Source organism: Camelus ferus, chromosome 9 (assembly GCF_009834535.1).
Source record: "Camelus ferus isolate YT-003-E chromosome 9, BCGSAC_Cfer_1.0, whole genome shotgun sequence".
In the NCBI taxonomy this organism is placed as follows: Eukaryota; Metazoa; Chordata; class Mammalia; order Artiodactyla; family Camelidae; genus Camelus; species Camelus ferus.
Window position 1 is genome coordinate 19,189,033 of NC_045704.1, and position 21,210 is coordinate 19,210,242.

General features: G+C 53.5%; 2 protein-coding genes across 4 annotated transcripts in view; one reads left to right on the forward strand and one right to left on the reverse strand.

The window, feature by feature from the left end:
* Positions 1-785: 785 nt before the first annotated feature.
* On the forward strand, positions 786-16,159 carry MAP4K1 (mitogen-activated protein kinase kinase kinase kinase 1). Of its 3 annotated transcripts, none has more exons than XM_032486094.1 (31): positions 787-1,018; positions 1,187-1,244; positions 1,357-1,447; positions 2,178-2,242; positions 3,679-3,734; positions 3,856-3,903; positions 4,069-4,111; positions 4,205-4,277; positions 4,818-4,949; positions 5,359-5,421; positions 5,652-5,733; positions 6,227-6,343; positions 6,561-6,639; positions 7,144-7,202; positions 7,276-7,319; positions 7,397-7,441; positions 8,205-8,247; positions 8,689-8,851; positions 8,946-9,028; positions 9,409-9,493; positions 10,379-10,455; positions 10,553-10,613; positions 11,421-11,529; positions 11,616-11,674; positions 11,862-11,965; positions 12,506-12,680; positions 12,975-13,040; positions 13,242-13,331; positions 13,416-13,486; positions 14,146-14,201; positions 15,968-16,159. In XM_032486094.1, the coding sequence occupies exons 1-31, from the start codon at positions 920-922 to the stop codon at positions 16,035-16,037; spliced, it is 2,466 nt and encodes an 821-aa protein (XP_032341985.1). In that variant the 5' UTR covers positions 787-919; the 3' UTR covers positions 16,038-16,159. The 3 variants fall into 3 exon arrangements, with proteins under 3 accessions (XP_032341987.1, XP_032341985.1, XP_032341986.1); XM_032486095.1 differs by having other exon boundaries at positions 848-1,018; positions 12,978-13,040; positions 15,968-16,152; XM_032486096.1 differs by lacking the exon at positions 13,416-13,486 and having other exon boundaries at positions 786-1,018.
* An 89-nt stretch (positions 16,160-16,248) lies between these two features.
* RYR1 (ryanodine receptor 1) overlaps positions 16,249-21,210 on the reverse strand; it is a 91,036-nt gene continuing 86,074 nt past the window's right edge. Inside the window, 10 exon segments of the mRNA XM_032487406.1 lie at positions 16,249-16,487; positions 16,634-16,645; positions 16,647-16,686; positions 16,877-16,977; positions 17,072-17,136; positions 17,538-17,694; positions 19,325-19,459; positions 19,716-19,862; positions 20,273-20,333; positions 20,435-20,565. Of these exon segments, the coding sequence (XP_032343297.1) occupies positions 16,392-16,487; positions 16,634-16,645; positions 16,647-16,686; positions 16,877-16,977; positions 17,072-17,136; positions 17,538-17,694; positions 19,325-19,459; positions 19,716-19,862; positions 20,273-20,333; positions 20,435-20,565 (945 nt within the window). The 3' untranslated portion in view covers positions 16,249-16,391.

The following is a 21,210-nucleotide window of genomic DNA, read 5'->3' on the forward strand; positions in this document are numbered from 1 at the left end:
ACGCACGTATTAGTCTCCTTTTGGGCCATGGCCAAGTCCCGAGGAAGGTGCTTTTTGAGGTCCCCTTTGCCTCACGCCATGATCCCTAAAGCAAGATCCGAGCTCCACAATTTCAAGTCCTGAACCCGGTCCCCACGCTGCACCCTGATGCCAGGGTTAGGGGCCTGCAAAGCTGTTGTGCTCTGCCTGTCAGGGACAGGGGTGAGGGGCTCCTGGACCCCGCCAGATCACGCCCAGTCCCCATAGGCTCCTGTCTTGTGGGTGAGAGCGAGTACCGCATGTGTGTACAGGTTCTGCACACTGCAGGAATGAAAGCACATGCATGTGTCATATATGTGGAGGTATATGCTCTGGGTACATCCACATGTACCGCACACGGGTATCCAGACATGTGCACGTTGACTGGTCTTCACACTGCACAGGGGGTTACCACTAAGTGCCTTATGAGCCCCACCCCCCACTACCCCGGAACAGTAATGTACAGTGCATGGTCATCCCCGTGCAGACCTGCCATCTACCGGTTGTGGCCAAAGTCTCAAGCACTCAGCAGAGGTTCAGCTACAGTTTTTAGCTGCCGCCCAGAACGAGGGAGGGAGTGTTAGGGCACCCCCCCCAACCCAGGTCATAATTAAGATAGTTTGCATCTGGTTTACATTCAGCCCACGGCCCTGGAGGTGGAGGGGGGTCCCCTGGGTCCCAAGGCAAGCTGCCTCTCACAGGCTTTCAGGGCCCAGGGGACAGGGGGTGGAGCCGGCCGCACAGCCCTGCTGGGGCAGGAAGCGAGAGTGGGGAGGGGGAAGGCCACAGCCGGTGGAGGCAAGACGGGTGCAGGGCGTGTGGGGAGGGAGGGAGGTGCCAGCACTCCGAGCCCTGAGGCCCTGCTGGCCCCTGGGCACAGGCCCAGCTCCGGCCCCCAGGAATGGACCTTGCGGACCCTGACATCTTTAATAGGGACCCCCGGGACCACTATGACCTGCTGCAACGGCTGGGCGGCGGCACCTATGGGGAAGTCTTCAAGGTGAGGAATCCCCTCCTTCTCCATCACCCTCAGACCAGAGATCTTTGGGGTGAGGCCCAAGAAGGGAAGGGGATGCAAGAGGGTCCCAGTCCTTGGCTTTGGTTCAAGGATGCTGAGGAGAGCTCAGGCGAATGGAGCCTGCCTGACTGCCAACTTCCCCTTTATAAGGCTCGAGACAAGGTGACGGGGGACCTGGTGGCACTGAAGATGGTGAAGATGGAGCCTGGTGAGGAGAGAACCCAGGAGTGCCTTCCCCACACCCCCACCTCCTGGGACACTGGGATCTCTCCCATACCCCTTCCCTGCAGCGGCCTTTTCTCTCCTGCCCCTCCTTGCAGATGATGATGTTTCTACACTTCAGAAGGAAATCCTCATCTTGAAAACTTGTCGGCATGCCAACATCGTGGCCTACCATGGGAGTTATCTCTGGTGATGAGCTTTAGACCTGCCCTGGGACCCAGCCCAGCCCCTACCCCCGAACTCCCATTCCTGACGAGGGTACCCCCTACCCTGACCTCAATCATGGATCCTCATTTTTAACTGGGGCACCCCTAACTTGATCTCCAAGTCAAAGTCCCACTTCTCTGACCAAAGGATCCCCAAATCTAATCTCCAATCCAGGACTCCCATTTCTTACAAGGGGTCCCCAAAATGGATCCCTTTGTAGTAACCAAACCTGAAGCCAAGTCTCCTAAAACCAATCTTTCATAATCCTGCTCATCGGGTCCCCCGGTTTCACTTTCTGTTCCTTTAATATGAACCCCTAAATTCCCTGACCCTCAAACTAATATCCCAGATACCTCAATAATGACTTCTATTCCCCATACCTGGCACCCTGGCCTCTGTCACCTCCGAACTTTCACAGCCTGTGAAGTCTCTGCCCTGTCTTCTAGATTAGTGTGGAACAGCAGAGATGCTCTGGGTTAGGAGCCCAAAGACCTGGGTTTGATTCCAGTTGACCTTGAACATATTATTTCCTCTCTGAGCCTCAACTTCCCCATCTGTAAAATGGAAATGGGACTGTCTCACTCTGGTGGGCGAGAGAGAGATGGCAGCTCTTACACTGAAGTTCTTGTTGAACTAGAACAAGGCAGTGGACTAGCAGCTGTCCTAGAAATAATTTATTACTGCTATTGTGATTGCTCTTGAACTGTTGTAGGCTGCAGAAGCTCTGGATCTGCATGGAATTCTGTGGGGCTGGTTCTCTCCAGGATATCTACCAAGGTGAGAGGGGCCCCTGCTCCTCCAATCCACCTCTTCTGTCCCTCTGCCTTTGTGTCTCCTGGGACTGTCTTTCTGGTCCATATTTCACTCAATGAGCCCCCTCCTCTGGGCCTGACCTGGCCTGGATGATGCTGGGGATGTGACAGAGCAGGCCCTGAGCCCTGTCCTCCAGGACCTGAGAGTCCAGCCCTAGTCTTTCTGCAGGCAGTGACCCCTCCTCCTTCCCCCACCCCATCTTCCTCTGTGTCTGCTTTTTCTCGCCAAGGTCTACTCACAAATTTGAGTATTTCTGCATTTCTGGCTCATTGTCATTTAATGCCCACATGTTCATTTAAGGAGTGAATGCATTTCTGATTCTCTCAGCCTGCTTTTCGCTCTCTTGGAGCATTTGAGGGTGGGGGCGGGGTGGGTCTCTGATCACTTCTGGATTTCTGATGTGCACCTCTGTCTCTGACCATCTCCCTGTCTCCACAAAGGTCAGGAAAGGAAGGACTTCATTAGGAAGTCCTAGGCGGGGAAACTGAGGCCCACAGAGAGGAAGTGACTCACACCACCAGCTGTCAGACCTGCTCCATGCCCTCTCTGTCTGTGTCTATATTGTCCTCTCTGTATCTCTCTTTCTCAATGTGTCTGTTTTCCCACTTCTTAGTCTCTGCCCATCTCTTTCTTTCTCTGCCTCAATTTGGATCTGTTTCTGATTTTCTGTCCCTGTCTCTGTCTCTCTCGGCCTTTCCTCATTTTAACAAAGTCACATCACCTCCTGCTCAGAGCCCTCCCAAGCCTTCCATTTCCCTCCAACAATAAGCCCAAATTTCACATCACAGCCCACGAGTCTGACGCTCACAACCACTCCAGGCTGACCCACCTTATCTCCACTCCACCCACTTTGCCACTTTCCAGGCCCACCAGGCACTTTCCTACCACCGGGCCTTTGCACTTGCTCATCTTGTTCACGTTGAGTGGGACTGCTCCCATCCTCAACCCCGTCACCTTCTCAGAGTTGCCTTCGCTGATCACCCAGTATAAAATGTCATACCCCTTCCCACACATATTTCCTGTTGTCTTTTCTTGCTTTTATTTTTTTCTATTTATTTGCATCTCACATACTGTGTCTTTCACCTATTTCTCTTCTCTACTGTCCGTTCCCCCATTGGAATATTCTCTCCATGAGGGTGGGGATCTCTGTCTCTATGTCCACAGCTGTCCCCATTGCCTACCACGGTGCCTGGCACACAGTAAATGTGTAGTCTGTTGAATGAATCTATCTCCCTCTGGCCTCTGGTTCCCTGCATCGCTGCCTCTCTCTTTCGCTGACCATTCCTTGTCCCCTCCTGTTACCCCTCCCCATGTGGTACCTGGTGTGGGTGGCAGCCAGGGGCTCCTGGGGCCGGGTTTCCTGGTCCCCATCTGACACCATGCCGGGGTGACCTTTGCAGTCACAGGCCCCCTGTCAGAGCTCCAGATCAGCTATGTCTGCCGGGAAGTGCTCCAGGTGAGGCGATGCTTGGTGGGTTTGGGTGGGGGGAGGCAATGCTTGGTGGGTTTGGGTGGGGGCAGGGCCCTGCTCACACCCCCAGAACACTCACAGCCCCCCTCTCCACCCTTCTCCCCAGGGACTGGCCTATCTACACTCACAGAAGAAGATACACCGGGACATCAAGGTGATCTAGGGGCAGAAAAGTAGCCTTGGTGGGTGGGGGCCTCTGGGAGATGGTAGTGGTATTTGGAGGGCTCAGGAGGTGTGTGACCAGGGAGCAGAGGCAGAGTTGGGCTGGCAGTAGGGAGGGGTGTCTCTGACAGCCTCTGATCCCCCCTCTCTTCCCCAGGGAGCCAACATCCTCATCAACGACGCTGGGGAGGTCAGACTGGGTGAGTGTGGCTGGTGGGGGTGGGGAGGGGGACTGGCTGGGAGCCAGAGGGGACAGGGACCCTAGGTCACTATGTCTCTCCCTCTGCCTCCAGCTGACTTTGGTATATCAGCCCAGATCGGGGCCACACTGGCTCGACGCCTCTCTTTCATTGGGACACCCTACTGGTGAGGGGTGCCTGGCTGGCAGCCAGGGGTGATGCGGGGTTGGTGGTGGTGGGCAGCGGCTTTCCCCACCATGGATCTCTGGGAATCTCCATCCTGGCTTTTTGCCCTGCCTCTGCCTTTCTCTGTTGAGCGTTCTGTGTACTCTGTGGCTCTCCCTTGAGTTTTCCATTTCCCTAGGTCTTTCTGTGCATGTCTCCCCTCCACATGTTTTTCTCAGTGTTTGTGTTGATTTTGATCCTGATCTCTGTCTCTCCATATCTGTCCATGGCTGTCTTTTCTGTCTGTTTCAGTCTGTGGCTCTCCCTGTCTCTTTGCCTCTCTCTGTCTTATGTTTTCTAGTCTATCTCTGTCTCTCTGTCTTTACCTCTCTCCGTCTTTATTTCTGTCTCTCTGCCTCTTTATGTTTCTGCATCCAACTCTCTCTGTGTCCCATTCTCCGGCTCGCTCTCTGTCTCTCTCCTGTCCCCCTACCCCCTACCAAGGAGTCTCCCTTCCCCTTCCTCATGTCACCCCTGGCTCTCTGAGGGTCTCTGTCCCTAGGATGGCTCCGGAAGTGGCGGCCGTGGCCCTGAAGGGGGGATACAACGAGCTGTGTGACATCTGGTCCCTGGGCATCACAGCCATTGAATTAGCCGAGCTACAGCCACCACTCTTTGACGTGCACCCTCTCAGGTAGGCAGATGTGGCAGGTCCCCCTGGTCCCAGAGATCCCACTCGACTCTGACCCTAAACACCACCCCCCGCCTGCTTCCCCACATCAAGACCCCCCTACAGGGGATCCCTCTCCCTTCGAGCCCAACCTGAGACCCTCAACCCAGAAAGCATTTTCTCCAGTCCACACCAGGAGCCCCCAATGCAGGGAGTCCTGTCTTGAGGCTCCCCCGAGACCTCCAGAACTCTGTAACATGATGAGCAGCATCCCCTGGAAGTGGCGCCCTAGTGCATCGTAAAACCTACCCCTCATTCTCCTCCTGTCCCTCACTGCTCTCTGCTGACCTCAGTGCCATCGGGGGTCCCTCACATCGTGAGATCTGACCTCCACTGAGAAGTCTGAATCCCATGTTCTGTCCTTACTTTCTAGAGTTCTCTTCCTCATGACCAAGAGTGGCTATCAGCCTCCTCGGCTAAAGGAAAAAGGCAAATGGTAGGAGAGAGTCATGGGAAGGCGGGGGAGAGAGGGCAGAGTCAGGGGTGATGGTCTGATGGGAGGGTCTCTGGTCCCCTCATCCCAGAACTTGCCTTTTGGGGGGGGGTTATTTATTTATTTATTTACTTTTAGAGGAGGGGGTTGAACCTAGGGCCTCCTACATGCTAAGCATGCGCTCTACCACTTGAACTGTACCCTCCCCCAGTACTTGCCTTTTTCTTCCCAAGGTCGGCTGCCTTCCACAACTTCGTCAAAGTCACCCTCACCAAGAGCGCCAAGAAACGACCTGGCGCCACCAAGATGCTCAGTGTAAACCTCCCCTCCCTGAGAAGCCTTCCCAAATTCACCCCCTGTGAGAACCCCCCAGGGCCTCCCTCGAACATTGATAATTTTATTCCACAGAATGCCTATGGCCTTTTCAAAGTCCCTACTCCCTCTGAAATCCCCAGGGCTCCCCCTTCCAAGACCCTCCAAATTGTACCCCAGACCTTTCCCCCAAGATATGCTGAGTTCTTAAACCTCACAAATTCCCAACGGCTTCAGGAGCCATTCCTGGGGGTTTTCTGGAATTCCAGGGGACACCCGAGACACCTCTGGAATTCTCCAACTTCTCTAAATTTGTCTGATCCCTTCAGACACCTCAGAATCCCCCAGGTGGCAGCTGCTCAGATTTCCCCGCCTTCTTCCTCTATTGGCACCTTCACCACCTGATTCCCTTAGATGGGTTCTCAAACCCCTGTGCCAGCCCTCTCCCTGCAGCCCAGCCCTCTCTCTGCTGACCGCCTCCTCCTCCCACCCCCAGCATCAACTGGTGTCCCAGCCTGGGCTAAACAGAGGCCTGATCCTAGATCTTCTTGACAAACTGAGGAACCCAGGGAAGGGGGCCCCTGTTGGCGAGATTGAAGATGAGGAGCCTGAGGTGAGTGGGCCTTGGATGACAAAAGCACTGGACTGTCCCCACCTTTGCTCAGGCTGCTCCCCTGCCTGGGGTGTCCCCTTGTTGCCTCTCTTAGAAAAGCCAGGGAGCATGGGGGGCTTGGCACAGAGATGGGGGCACAGAGGTTACGGGAGAGCCGAGGGCTCCAGACTGGGCTGCTGGAGGCCGGTGGGCCTGATGCGGCTGCTGCTCTGCCCAGCTACCCCCCGCCATCCCTCGGCGGATCCGATCCACCCATCGATCCAGCTCTCTGGGGATCCCAGATGCGGACTGCTGTCGTGAGTAGAGAATCCTTAAGCTTGGGAGACCCCTGTCACCCCCTCATCAGATTGCCAGAGACCCCAGAGACCCTCCTCGCTTCTAAACAGACCCTCAGAGGCCCCCCGTTACCATCTGATCCCACAAGAGGCCCCAGAGAACCTCATCTACAAAATGATTCTAGAGACCCCTACCTCTCTGCTCTGCACACGGACCCCATAAGATTTCCTATAACCACCAGGACTCTCAGAGACCTCAGAAACCTTTGTCTGATCCCAGACACCCAAGTGGAATCTAAAAACAAACACTCTATAACCATTTTGAGCCCCCATCTCCCTGATCACAAATCTTGACCCCAAAATGAGACCCCTGTAAACCAAGATCCCTCCCCTGAAGGGACAGCTCCAGTCCTAAGATCCTGGCTGCAGACCACTCCCCCACCCCAGTTCTATTCTTTCTATTCCCAAATGCATGTCCCCAGCTCACTGTGTGTCACCTGCATCCCACCCCACCCCACCCCCCAGGGCGGCACATGGAGTTCAGGAAGCTCAGAGGCATGGAGTCCAGACCCACAGCTGAAACGGTGAGATGCCTCCCCACTGCACCACCGCCCTCCCCTCCCCCTGGGCCACTGCTGACTCTTTCCTATCCCACAGGCTCGCTTACAGCCCCCTGGAGACTTCAAGAGCAGCAGTCCTAGGTCAGGGACCCTCAGCGTGGGAGTGGGGCTGGGATCTGTGTAGGGACCGCCCGAGGCTCATACCTGTCCCTCCTCAGGAGGAACCTGTCAGAGTCCGATGATGACTACGATGACGTGGACATGTGAGAGAGCGCCTCAGACCCCACCCAGCCCCACCGTCCATGACCCCAACCTCAGCCCCTGCTTTCCTTCCACCACTCAGCCCTGACCCCTGGCTGGACCCTCAGTACCCACACCTTCCTTTACCCTAACCCTGATCCTCCCAGACCAGCCCCCACTCTCCTCCCCACCAACCCTTGACCCCTAACCTCACCCCAACTCAACCCTGGACCCCCTGCCACATCCTAGTCCCCAGCTCTTCCTAGATGTTGCTCCAACCCCCAGACCTCAACTGCAGCCGTAACCCTCAACCCCTGGCCCTCATCTTTCTTCATCTTCTCACCCAAACTCAGACTGAACCTCAGCCCCTGGGAATTCTGCCCCCTCCAGACCCTAAGTCCCAGAACTCAACCTCAACCCCAGGAGTCAACCCAGGCCCCCATCTCCCTCAGCCCCAGGCCTGGGGGAGATCCATTCCACACATCTCATCTGTAATAGGCTCCCATGCGGCGTGCCCGGCACCAAGTGAGAACCCGACCCCCAGGAGCTCATAGGACCTGTGTTACTAGGTGGCTGTGATGATGCAGAGACCTAATGCACTGTCAACACTGATATCCAAGAGTTGCTGTTACTATGATCATCATGGTTATTAGTCCTTTCACCTTCAGCTCCAGCCCAGACAGAGTCACATCCTGGCCCTCCTGAGCTCAGATCTCCAGCCCTAACCCACCCCAGTCCTTGCTCCCCACACCCTCCTTCCCCACTTAACCCATCTGTGTGTTTCAGCCCCACCCTCGCAGAAGACATACCTCCTCCTCTACCCCCCAAGGTAAGGTCCTGGGCCAGAGCTGGTGGGCTGGGGGCCAGGAGGCCAGGGTCCACAGATGCTGGGATACCGAGCTCTCCAGGGCTGGAGTCTAGGACACTAGGTCTCTTGAAGTCTGGGACTACCAGGATGATGATCACACTGGGATCTGGAAGTGGCATCCCTGAACCTAGGGGTGGGACTCAAAATATTTAGCCTGATGAACACTCATCAGTACCTGGTCCTCGGAAACTCCTGCTGTACCCAGCATTCACCTTTTAGTTGCCGGAGTATGTTGATGTTGCTGGGGGGGCGGTTAGAGGGGAAGGCTGGAGTGGTGGTCGGATATTGTGGGGAGGGTCAGACCCATAATCCAGCATCAGTTCTGGCAGAGGCAGACTGCAGGGTGCCCTCTCTCTGAGATCATCTCATGTATTTCCCCACCGTCCCTCTCTGTTTCCAAAGCCCAAGTTTCGTTCTCCATCTGACGAGGGTCCTGGGGGGACTGGGGATGAGGGGCAGCTGAGCCCAGGGGTACTGGTCCGCTGTGCCAGTGGGCCTCCCCCCCGCACCCCCCAACTTGGGCCTCCCCCAGCCACCCGAAGCCCCCACCTAACCGCTCACTCAGGTAACAGGGCAGGCTGGGGTAGGAGGTGGGCAGAGGTGGGGGTTGGGCAGGGCGGGGGGTGCTTTGGGGGCTGATTTTCCCCACCCCATCTCAGAACCTTCACTCTGGAACCCAGCCCTCCGGGAGCCTGACCAGCCCCCACTGTTGCCCCCCAAGAAGGAAAAGATGAAGAGAAAGGTGAGGCCAGCTGTGCTGAGGGCTCACACCTCTGATTGGGGCTGGGGATGCCTGGTTGGGGTTGTGGGGCTGAAGACTAATAACGACAACAGGTGACATTTGTTGAGCAGCTCCTCTGTGCCAGACACTGACCTCATGTCTTTACATGGCGTATACCTTCACAGATGGAGATAGATAGCACAGAGATAGATATTGTCCCCCATTTCAAAATGGGGAAACTGAGGCACAGCGGGGTAAGTAGCTTTCGAAGGTCATAAACCTTTGAGGAGGCAGAGGCAGGATTTGAACCTTGGCACTCCAGAGTCTTAACCACGGCACCTTCCTGTCCCCTCCTCTCTTCTGCTGGATGGGCTGCTGCCCTGCCCCTATGGCCCACCCAGGGATGTGCCCTTCTCGTAAAGTTGTTCAATGGCTGCCCTCTCCGGATCCACAGCACGGCGGCCTGGACACACCCCTCCACCAAAGGTGAGCATTCAGGAGAGTCTCAGAGAATGTGGTGGGGATGGGGAGGGTCCTTAATGGAGGTGCAGATGCAGGGACAAGGGGAGGGTCTTAATGGGGGAGGAGTGGCGGACCCGTGGTGGGGGCAGAGCCAGGGGTGACAGTTGGGGTTTAAGGATCAAAGATGGGTAGAGTGAAGATGAGTTTGAGAGTGAAAACCAGAAAAATTAGAGTTTGGAGGCCAGGAGTGTCAGATAAGGCACAAAGGCCAGAGTTTGGGGTACAAGCCTAGGGACAGATGGACCCCATTTACCTCAGTTGGAGGTTAGTGGTAGAGAGGCTAAGATCAGCATTTTGGGGTCAGGAGTTTTAGGGATTAGAATGTAGCCGAAAGTGAAAGAATTTGGGGATCAAAGATGTGGAGACAAGGTCAGTGAAGGGTAAATGTTAAGGAAACAGTATTAGAATTTATTTTCTTTCACACTGGGCAGAAAAAGCTATACGTTGGGGCATCTGAATTTGAGGATCAGTGTTGAGATAGGAGTAGCATTTAGGGACCAGACTGGTGAGAAGGAGGGATAGAATTTAGAGGGCTATTAGAGGAGGCATGTTTAGTGTTGGGGTCAGAATTGAGGGGACAGATGGTCAGGATTTGTGGGTCAGAGATGGAAGAACCACCAGAACGGGGGAGGTCAGAGGCTGGGGAGAATGAGACCGGCTCCAGGGAACAGGTCAGGGTTTGAGTTCAGATTTGGGAAAACAGGGACTGGAAATGTCAGTGTTGGAGGAAAGTAGAGAATTGAGGGTCAGGGCTGGGAACAGAGTACCCGTGTTTGGGGTCAGATAAGGGGGTCTGGGAGGTCCTCGATGATGAGGCAGGTCCCAGCATCTTCATATCTGTTCCCCAAGACCAGCACTTACTCCTGGGAGCCGAGGAAGGCATTTTCATTCTGAACCGAAATGATCAGGAGGCCACGCTGGAGATGGTGAGGGCCAGGCAGCACCGTGGGTGAGCCAAGGGTGGGAGGCTGGAATTGGGAGGTGCTGGGGTCTTACAGGAGCTGTCTCCTCCATCCTCTGCAGCTCTCTTCTAGCCGGACTACCTGGGTGTACTCCATCAACAATGTCCTCATGTCTCTCTCAGGTCTGGCTGTGGGTTGGTTGGGATGGGTTGGGGTGGGGGGTCAGAACTTAAGGAGTCAAGGGTCAGGGGGTGGGAGCTAGCTGGGCACAGCTGAAAAAAACACTGAGGGTCCCCCTCCACAGAGCCCACAATTCAAATCCCAGCCACGTTTTCAATGTAGGACTTGGGGCAAGAGACTTTGGCTTCCCAAGCCTCTGTTTCCCCATCTGTAAAATGGGGCTCACAATACTGCCACCTCTCAAGTCAGTTTTGAGGTCATTCCTACAATGAGTTAGTCTTTACATTTCTTTGATGGTCATATGACAGTCCTTATCCCACACTTTACTAAAATAGAGTGAGTGAGCTGTAGGTTAAAATTTTGTGTCATTGTTTTACAAACACTTTGTGTAAAAGAATTTCTCATTTATGAGGAAACACCAAGCCAGATAGGATTTGTGAGCTCATTAATATCACATCTGGGATGAGAAACTTTTACAGAATCTCTAGATATGTTTCTTCTTAAACTTTTGTAATATGTGTAACTTCACCTGACTGGTTAAGTGTCCATAATTTCTCATGTGACTACAGGCACCACTAGGGTTAGGAACGTACTTATTTTACTCACCATTGTTCACCAGAGCCAAGCACACTGCCTGGCCTCCAGTGGGCATTTAAAATATGTTAAGTGAGAAGCGAGTAAATACAGGTGCTTAAGATTTAAAGGCTTGGGCATTTCAAAGGGATGGGGCCCAGGGAAGGGATGGGGAAAGCTGGGAGTGTGCAGTGCCCTATAACTTCCTGCTTCCCCTACCTACACACACCCTGCAGGAAAGACCCCCCACCTGTATTCTCATAGCATCCTGGGCCTGCTAGAACGGAAAGAGGCCAGAGCAGGAAGCCCCATTGCTCACATCAGTCCCCACCGGCTACTAGCAAGGTACGAGACCCCAGTGGAACCACAGACCCCTCTAATATCTGATTCCTGCCCCCACTCGCCCCACTCACGCCTACCTTCTTCTGCAGGAAGAACATGGTCTCCACTAAGATCCAGGACACCAAAGGCTGCCGGGCGTGCTGTGTGGGTGAGAGAGAATCTCGTGGATATGCAGAGGGGAGCGGCGCCAGGGGCATGACTTGGACTCTAGCCACTGAAAAGGGTTGCAGAATTAAGGCAGGGTGTCCAGAGCCCGGGGAAAGATGTGTGGCCTTTGGGGGCGCGGGGCAGGGGAGAGAGGATTGACCCTAACCCATCCTTACCCACCTCCACAGCGGAGGGCGCTAGCTCCGGGGGCCCGTTCCTGTGTGGGGCATTGGAGACATCCGTGGTCCTTCTTCAGTGGTACCAGCCCATGAACAAGTTCCTGCTGGTCCGGGTAGGGGGCCTGTAAACACTGGGGACTTTGTCAGGTTCTGTGGCGGGGGCCTTCCACTCTTCTGTTGAGAGCTCTTTGAAGTCGGGCTTCCACCCGAGGTCTCTTCCCAATCTCCCCAAGAGCCCGCTCACCTGGAGGCTCCTCCTTCTGAGGCCATCCGGTTCTTTAAGCCCCGCCCTTCGCCCCGGGCCTAATTATTCTTCAGGCCCTGTGCCCCGCCAGGTCTCTTAGGAGACCCTATTCAGGTTCTTTGAGCCTCTAAGACTTTGGTGCCTTGGAGGCCACGCCCCCTGGGGGCCCGGCCTTTCTGTCACCAAGGCGGCACGCCCCCTAGTGGAAGCCACGCCCACTCAGACCACACCCGTCAACTTCTAAGCCCTCTGAGGCCTCACCCCCTGAAGTTTCTAGATGGCACCTCCCAAGACTGAGGGCTCAGGAAATACTTCGGAAGCCCCAGGCCGACTGTCTTCCAAGACCCCGCCCCTCCCAGGCCCCGCCCCAAACCTCCTCTGAGTCCGCCCCTCCCCGTGCGGCCCGCAGCAGGTGCTCTTCCCGCTACCCACGCCTCTGCCGGTGTTCTCACTGCTGACCGGGCCAGGCTCCGAGCTGCCCGCCGTGTGCATCGGCGTGAGCCCCGGGCAGCCGGCGAAGTCGGTGTTCTTCCACACTGTGCGCTTCGGCGCGCTCTCCTGCTGGCTGGGCGAGATGAGCACAGGTGAGTGGGACAGGTCCTGGGAGGGGTGCGGCTTATCAGGTTAGCGGCGTTGGATCTGGGTAGCTGGGCGGTGCTTAGCCTGAAGCGTAACTGGGAAGCGGGCTGAACTAAGAGGGGACTGGAGAACGTTGGGTATATATAATTGGTGAGATTGATGACGGGGAGGGGGAGAAGGAGGGTGTGAGGAACTCTATGATGGGTGGGGTTTAGCCTGCTTGCTTGGGGATATAGAGGATGCCTAGCAGAGGATAGGGGAATGAGGTGGAATTGGTCCTTGAACTTCCGCCTCTCAAGCAGAGCACAAGGGACCAGTACAAGTGACTCAGGTCGAGGAAGACAAGGTGATGGTGTTGATGGACGGTAAGGACCCTTCTGGCTCTCTCTCACTATTCCTAGATCTCGGATTTCCGACCCCCACACCATGTAACTCTCAGAAACGCTAACTCCTCCAGTCCTTGCCCGTCACGCTTTGCTTTTCACACTGAACTTATTGTCTGGTCCCTCAGTAACCTTCTAAGCCTCACTTACTGCTCTTAAAGCTCCCTCTCTATCTCCTTCTAGGGTCTCTGAAGCTGGTGACCCCAGAGGGGGCCCCAGTCCGGGGGCTTCGAACTCCAGAGATCCCCATGACTGAAGCAGTGGAGGCCGTAGGTATGTGCAAGGATGGTAGGGCCCGGGGTCCTTGTTGGAGGGTTAAGTGAAATCCAAGGGTAACAGGCACTGATTTCCTCCCAGCTATGGTTGGGGGTCGGCTCCAAGCCTTCTGGAAGCATGGAGTGCAGGTGTGGGCTCTAGGCTCAGACAAGGTAAGCTCCTGCATCCCAGCACCCACAACCCAGTCCCTCCTTCAAACATCTCATTCATCAGACGGATGGGGAGAACTGAGTCAGGGTGTGAAGTCCTGGAGAAGCTTCCTCCAGTCTCAGTTCAGACAGGTCTCCCTTCTCTACCCTAGTGTCTCTTAGGTCCAGAGCTCATCCAGGGCCACTGTGTGACCTTGGGTAAGGGACTTTGCTTCTCTCTGAGCCTCAGTCTCCCAACTATAAAATGGGATCACTATAGAGATATGTGGGTTAAGAGAATGGACCAGACTGCCTGGGTTGGAATCCAGCTCAATGACCTTAGGCATATGACCTAATCTTCCTGTGCCTACTTTCCTCCTCTGGAAAATGGAATGAAAAATGGTTCTTGGCTCACAGAACACTATGTGTCAGACTTTGCCCTTACGCTTTTGTATTTTACTTAATCCTTTTGGTCGCCTATCAGGTAAGTATTATGATGTCAAAGGTTGGTAATCTGAGGTGCAGAGAGATTAAGTCACTTGCTTGAGGTCACACAGCGGATGAGTGGTGTTAGCAAGACTGATTATTTCTGGACCTGAGGATTTCAGAGACTACCTCCCTGCTCTCTTTGAGGGAGAGGGGAGGAGTCTTCTAGACACTGACACATGCACCTTTTCCTCCAGCTGCTGCAGGAGCTGAGAGACCCCACCCTCACCTTCCGTCTGCTTGGCTCCCCCAGGTATGAGCTTGGGGTAGGGGACAGAGGACTGGGAAGGGGGAGGCTTCTGATGTAGAGAGGGCATCCTGACATGTCCCCAGCCACCTGTATCTTTGGCCTGAACGTTCTCTCACTTGGTCTCCCTGCTAACATCTCTGCCCCCTATAGTCCATTCCCCAACACAGCAGCTGAGGGGGAATTTTCATTTTGTATTTTTATTTTAGCTTTTTATTTTGACATGACTTTTAGACTCTCAGAGAAGTTACAAAAATAAAACTAAAAATTCTGTATCCCCTTCAGATTCCTCATATTTTATTTTTTAACCACATTTGCTTTTTTCTTCTCTTTCATATATGTTTAGTTTTTTTTCTATTTGCATGTGAATTGTAGACATGATGACATGATGCCCATTTATCCCTAAATACTTCAATATATGTTACCTATACCAACGCAAGGACATACTCTTACAAACCACAATACAGCTGTCAAAATCAAGAAACTAACACTGAGCTCTCACTGCCTTCTAATTCACACACCCATTCAAGTCCCACCAGTTGTCCCAGTGATGCTCTTTATAACCAAAAATCATACTTTTTTTTTTCTGGTCCAGGACATGACCTAGGACAATGGGTTGCATTTGGGAGTCATGTTTATTTATTCTTGAACCCGAAACAATTCTTCAGACTTTTCTTTGCATTTCATGACCTTGATACTTTTGAAGCATACAGGAAATTTGTTTTACCAAATGTCCCTCAATTTTGTTTGAGGTTTCCAGGTTAGGCGTTTTGGGCAAGAACACCACAAAAATGATGGTGTGTCCTCCTCAGTCCATCAGATCAGGAAGCAGATGTCAGTTTGTCCCAAGGCAACATTACCTTGGTTATTTGGACAAGGTGGAGTCAGCCAAGTTCCCCATTATAAATTTACTCTTTTTTCCTTTGTATTAATAAGTATCTTTTCTGATGATTTGTTGAGATCTTTGTAAATTTGCTATTCCTCATCAGACTTCCACCCACTAGTTTTACCATTGATGATTTTTGCCTGAGTCTACTATTAGGATGGTTACTAAATGGTGATTTTCTACTTTTATCACTCCTTCTACATGTATTAGTTAGCATTCTACTGCAAGGAAGAGCTGTCCCTTCTCCACCATGTATGTTTGCATACATGTGCTGGTGTGTTATTTCAGCATAGTCTCAATAGTTTCCATTTTATTCTATGGGTTATAATCTATTAGTATCATTATTTAGAGGCACAAATACTCCCAGATTTAGCCATCGAGAGCCCCTTCAAGGACCTCTTTGATCTTTTGACATGCCACAGGGGGTCTTTTAAAATCCAGATCTGACTGTGTCACCCTCCACCTGTTCAAAACCCAATCCTGGCCACAGCCCACACAACCATGACTTCTGCTGTCAAGCCCCCTCCCACCTCAAGGCCTTTGCACAGGCTGTTCTCTCTGCTCAGAACACTCTTCCCTGCCCTTTCACCAAGTTCCCTCCTGAACCTCTTTCAGGCTCCACCATCCATTCTTTGGGGGGCACCTTGGCCGACCCGTTGGGCTAGGTTTCCTGGCTGTGTGCCTCACGCTGCTTTGCACTCACGTCACTCACTGATTCATGTTGGGCTGCTGCTCCAGACTGAGCTCCCCGAGAGCAGGAGCCGTGCCTGCTCACGCACTGCTGAAGCCCAGCATTGTGCTGGCACACACTCTGTAGACTCCTTTGTGAATGAATGAATGAATGAACAAATGAATGAGTAAACTGATTTTTCTCTTCCTTCCCCAGGCCTGTGGTAGTGGAGACACGCCCAGCAGATGATCCTACTGCCCCCAGCAACCTCTATATCCAGGAATGAGTCCCTGGGGTTGGGGGTGGGTGTTAGGAATCAGTCTCTGCACCCCCTCCCCTCCCCAGTGGACACAATATAGTGGTCATGACATGCCTGTGTCTCCCAATAAACGTGATTTTAGCCTCTGCTGTCATCTTGGTTTTCTGGGGGGAGGAGAGGAGGGCAGAATTCCTGGATGCCTACTGACCCCCCCAAATTTCAACGATCCAGTACAACGTCAGGGATGTAGCACAGACTTTATTTCTACAGCACATGGTCACCTCTCCCCCAGCGGCCTTGGGAGGAGGGATCTGGGGACTAAGGGGCTTGCTGTAAGAATAAGGCACTTGAAGTGGGAGTGAAGGGCCAGCTGTGGGTGTCTCAGCTAAGCTGGTCCTCATACTGCTTGCGGAAACAATCACCAGCAGGGAAGAAATCCCAACATCTCTCTTGGTACATCTTCCAGACATAAGACTCCTAGGGGTTGGGGATGGGGAAGAGTTGGTTGGTCACATCTTCAAATGCTTGATATGATCTGAGCTTTTTACTGCCACCTGCTGATTGACCTTATATTAAAATTCTCCATGTCCTTGCCCATTTTTCTCCCATTAACACCCCCTTACCTGACCCGTGTGCTTCTGTCTCATCCTTGTTTATCAGATACATCAGGAAAAACCTGGGGTTGGAAGGGCAGTGGGAGACAGGTCAGAACCAGCCTTACTTACCTTCTCCTGATTGGCTGGCTGAGAACCCACCCACATGGATACCACACCCCTTTTCCTAACTGACCAAAGCCCGGTATCCCCTCCCCGGATGTTGGCGGCCACGCCCCCACCCTCCTGATTGGCCAGCGGGCCCACGCTCACATGTAATTGGCCAGGTTGTGCTCCTCTAGCGTGTGGGTCTCGAAACCATGCGGTGTCGTATCAAAGTAATCGCTGCCGATGCCGCAGATGAAGCACTTGGTCTGCGGGTGGCAGGAAACATCAGAGTCGAGGCCCATTTGAAGCCCCCCCCCAGGGTCCTGTAATCCCTCTGGATCGCCCCCTGATATGACCTACCTCCATATCTTCCCTCACTTGCTCTTGTTGGTCTCGGAGCTCACCAAAAGCGTCAATGATCAGACCTGGGGTGGCAGGGTGCAAGTCAGTGCCTAATCTCTGACCAAATTCAGACTGCTCCTTCTTCTGGCTACCCCTCTTCTGAGCCTTGCCTCCCATTCCCTAATCTCTCATCTCCCTAATCTCACCCTGCTACTTAAAAATAATACCTAGCATTTATTGAGCACTTACCATGAGACCCTTACTACCTATGAATTGACTTAATTCTCACAACAACCCTATAAGACTAGTATAATTAATATCCCCATTTTACAGATGGAGAAACTGAGGTTCAGAGAGGTAACTTGCCCAAAGTCTCACAGTAGGGAGAAACAGAGCCAGGTCAACCAGATCCCGGGCCTGCACTCTTGGAGGAGCTAGTCTGCCTCTGGGCATCCCCACTCCCACAACCCCGACCAGCACTGACCCTGGATGATGGCCAGCAGGATGACGATGACAAAGAAGAAGAAGGTGATGTCGAAGACCACCCGGTACAGCTCATATTCATCACCTGCTGGGTCCTCAATCTCGTCCCCAATGCCCCCACCAGCTCGGACACCCACGTACATGTGAAACAGGTAACACTGTGGGGGCAAGGTGAGAAGCACATTAGTCATGCATTCAATCATTCGATATTCACAAAGTACCTACAGGACCCTGGGCTAGTGGGGCAGGAGACTCACAGTAATGGCTGAGACAGCCCTGGGCTCCGCCCTCACATGGCATCAGACAGTGACAGCCCAGAAATGATCAGGGTTGTGATAGGGACAGCTCAGGCAGAGGGCTGAGGGCTGGGACGGGGAAAGCACAGTGTAATCAGGGGCGAGATGGGGGGAGTACAGGAAGCGCTGAAGCTTTGAAAGCCTCACCCAGCCTGGGTGATCAGGCAAGGCTTCCTAGAAGCAGGGACATGTGTGAGCTGGAACTTGAAGAAAATGTTAGGTGGAAGAGAGTGTTCCAGGCAGAGAAAACCACACATGCAACGTCACCACTGGGGAGGAAAGAAGACATCTTGTTCCTGTGAGGAACTGAAAGAGGGTCAGTGAAGCTGGAAAGTAGAGCTCCTGTGAGCAAGAACAGCAAGAGGAATGAGGTCCAGCCAATGGTCAAGGAGGGCTTCCTGTAGGAGGCAGCACTTAAGTTGAAAGGTGAGGCATCAAGTGAAGGGGTATTTGTACTCAGGGTCTGAGGTGGAGGTGGGGCAGAGAGACTGTCAGATGCAAAGGGCTTGAGTTGGGAGGAAATACATGATCTTAGGGGAACTGAAGGGCACCAGGCAGCCAGAGAGCAAAAAGCAAGAAGGACTGTGGTTAGACTCAGGCCAGGCTAGCTTTTCCCTGGCTATTGGTAAGCCATGCTGAAGGCACTGGGGAACCAAGAGGAAGTTCTGAGAAGAGAGAGGAACATGGTCTGCCTGGCATGTGGGAAAGATTTTACACTGTTCTTTTTGTGTCCCTGGGAAGTGGGAGAACCTAGTTGTCTTAGGTAAGGGCTAAGACCAGTGACTGGAGGGAACAAGGCTGAGTGGCAAGGCCAGGTCTGGGTGGTGGGGCTCAAATGTCAGGCTGAGGAGATGGATAGGTCCCAAGAGCACGGTGCCTGATTACAGGCCATCTTCTGAGATAAAGCCCTGGGATAATTCATTTAAATGTGGCCCATGCCTCTAGTAGGAGAAACTCAACTTGGTTATGATCATCCCTATTAGACTAGAAGAGAAAAAAATGAAACCTGCATGGCATTCTTTGGGTGAAACTTTTAATTACAGATAATGATGACAATAGCTCACATCTATGGAATTCCTTAATCCCTACCAGGCAGTATTCTACAACTATTAAGTCTTAGATGATCAGGGAGCATCACTACATCCTAAAAGCCACCCTAGGATGTAGGCACTGTTATTATACACCCATTTCACAGGTGAGGACACCAGAGCATGGGGAAGCTGAGTAGCCAACCCCAAAACATGTAGCTTGTAAGTCAGGCACTGTGTCTGAGCACCTTTCCGATAATAATAGCTTTAAAAGCTCAAATAACATGACAACAGTGGCTAACGTTTATTGAGCACTGTTCAAAGTACCTCACAAGTATCAGCTCACTGAACCCTCACGATAAGCCTACAAGGTAGGCACTATTCCTAAGCCCCTTGACAGATGGGAAAACTGAGGGTCAGGGGTGGTTGGAAGTTGCCCAAGAGCGTTGGGGGGAAGGGCTCACCGTCATCATGTCGTCACACTTCATGTCAGGCTCGTCCTCATCCTCACTCTTGTTGTAGAACTTGCGGAAGAAGTTGAAGGCCACCACGGTGTACAGGTAGACCACCACCGCCAGGAGGCCCACGGTCATCACCAGCTGGGGGCAGGCAGGGGGTGGGTCAGCTCCATGCTCAGCCGGCCCCTCCACCACGCCCAGCCTTCTGGGTCCTGACCCTGCTTCTACCCAGGTGGCTCTCCCTGCTGGGGCCTCACAACCCACACCCACCCTGGCTCAGCCTGCCCGCCTGGCCCCTCCTCACCCTAGCTGCCCAGCCCTCACCCCTCCACCCTTGCTCAGACTGCCATGCTTGGCCCTGCCCGGCTCATATCCCTCAGGCAGGTCCTCTCCACACCTGTTTCCCATTGTGGGTGACGGAGGAGAGGATGGTGCGCAGTGTCTTGACCCCCATGGCAATGTCCAGGAGGTGAGCAGCGAAAAAGAAGTTGTTGTAGTGCCCCAGGAGGGACATCACCATGTACCAGCCCAGGTACAGGAAAGACTGTGGGCACACAGAGTCAGGGTCAGAGAGCATTCCTGAGGGTCAAGGAAAACTCAGGGAGACCCCGGAACATTCAAGAGGGTTGGGTATGCTCTGGGGGGTCAGGGTGCCATCTCTGGCTTGGGATTATTTGAAGGATCAGGAACACTCTAGAACAATGGAGCACTCTGGGTGAGAATCCCATCCTGGGTGGAGTTGAGGAACCCTCTGCAGGACATAGTCCTGGAAATTCAAGAGCATTCTAGGGGACAAGGAGCCTTGGGGGGAGCGGTCAGAGGGTACCCTAGGATTAGAGGTGCACAGAGGCTCAGGAGTCAGTCCCTGGTCAGGGCTCCCTGGTGCTGGAGCCCCCAACCCTCCTAGGGTCCTTCTCCTGCAGGTCCCTCCCCCACCTACAAGTCTCTCCTCACATTGTCGGTGAAGATGACTCCGAACTTCCAGATCTGGTACTTGATGTCAATGGACATGAGCCTGTCAGGTGGAGGTAAGAGGGATGGCCAGATGCTGGAGGGTCAGACCCTGGCCACCTCCCCTGCCTGCCCCTGTCCTGGGCAGGATCACCCCTGGCTCACCAGGTAAGCAGCCCCGGCGGTGGTTCAGGCTTGCGTTCATTGTGCGCTGTGATCTCCAGCGTGGCCAGATCCATGCCCAGCAGCTCGGCGATCCGCTCCCGCCCATAGATGTCCCCGTGCTTGTCCAGGACCTGCACAGGAGAGCAGAGGGCAAGCAGATACCACTGGAGTGGGACGAGTCATGGCCTGGGTTGGCGAGGCATCTGGGAACACTCTGAATTTTGTGTGAAAAATTGGGAATGCATTTTTCTGGGAAGAAGGGCCAGACCTTTCTTCAGATCCTCAGGGGGAGGGTCCAAACGTGATAAAGGTCCAGTTAATTCATTAGCCAAATTATTTGGGATAATTTATTATTATTAGGCAAGTGGGCAAAGAATCCTATACAACTGGGCCGCCTGTCATCTATGGACTTATCTCCTCCCCCTCACCCCCTTACTCACTCTGCTCCAGCCACACTGGCCCCCCTCACGGCTCCTCAAATATGCCAGGCACGTTCCTCCCCCAGGACCTTTGCACTGGCTGTTCCCCCTGCCTAGGGTGGTCTTCCCCCAGATTTCCACCTGGCTCACTCCCTTACCACCCTGCACAAGAAAGATCAACCTCTCTGGGCCAGCACCCACGCACTCTCCAACCCTCTTACTGGATTATTTTTTCCTTCTGCAGCACTTATCACCACCTGAACACTATAAACGTGTTCCTCATCTGTCTGTCCAACTCGAGTATCAAAATGTGTTTACTGCTTGAAATGTATCTACTGCTTGGACTCCACGTCCCCC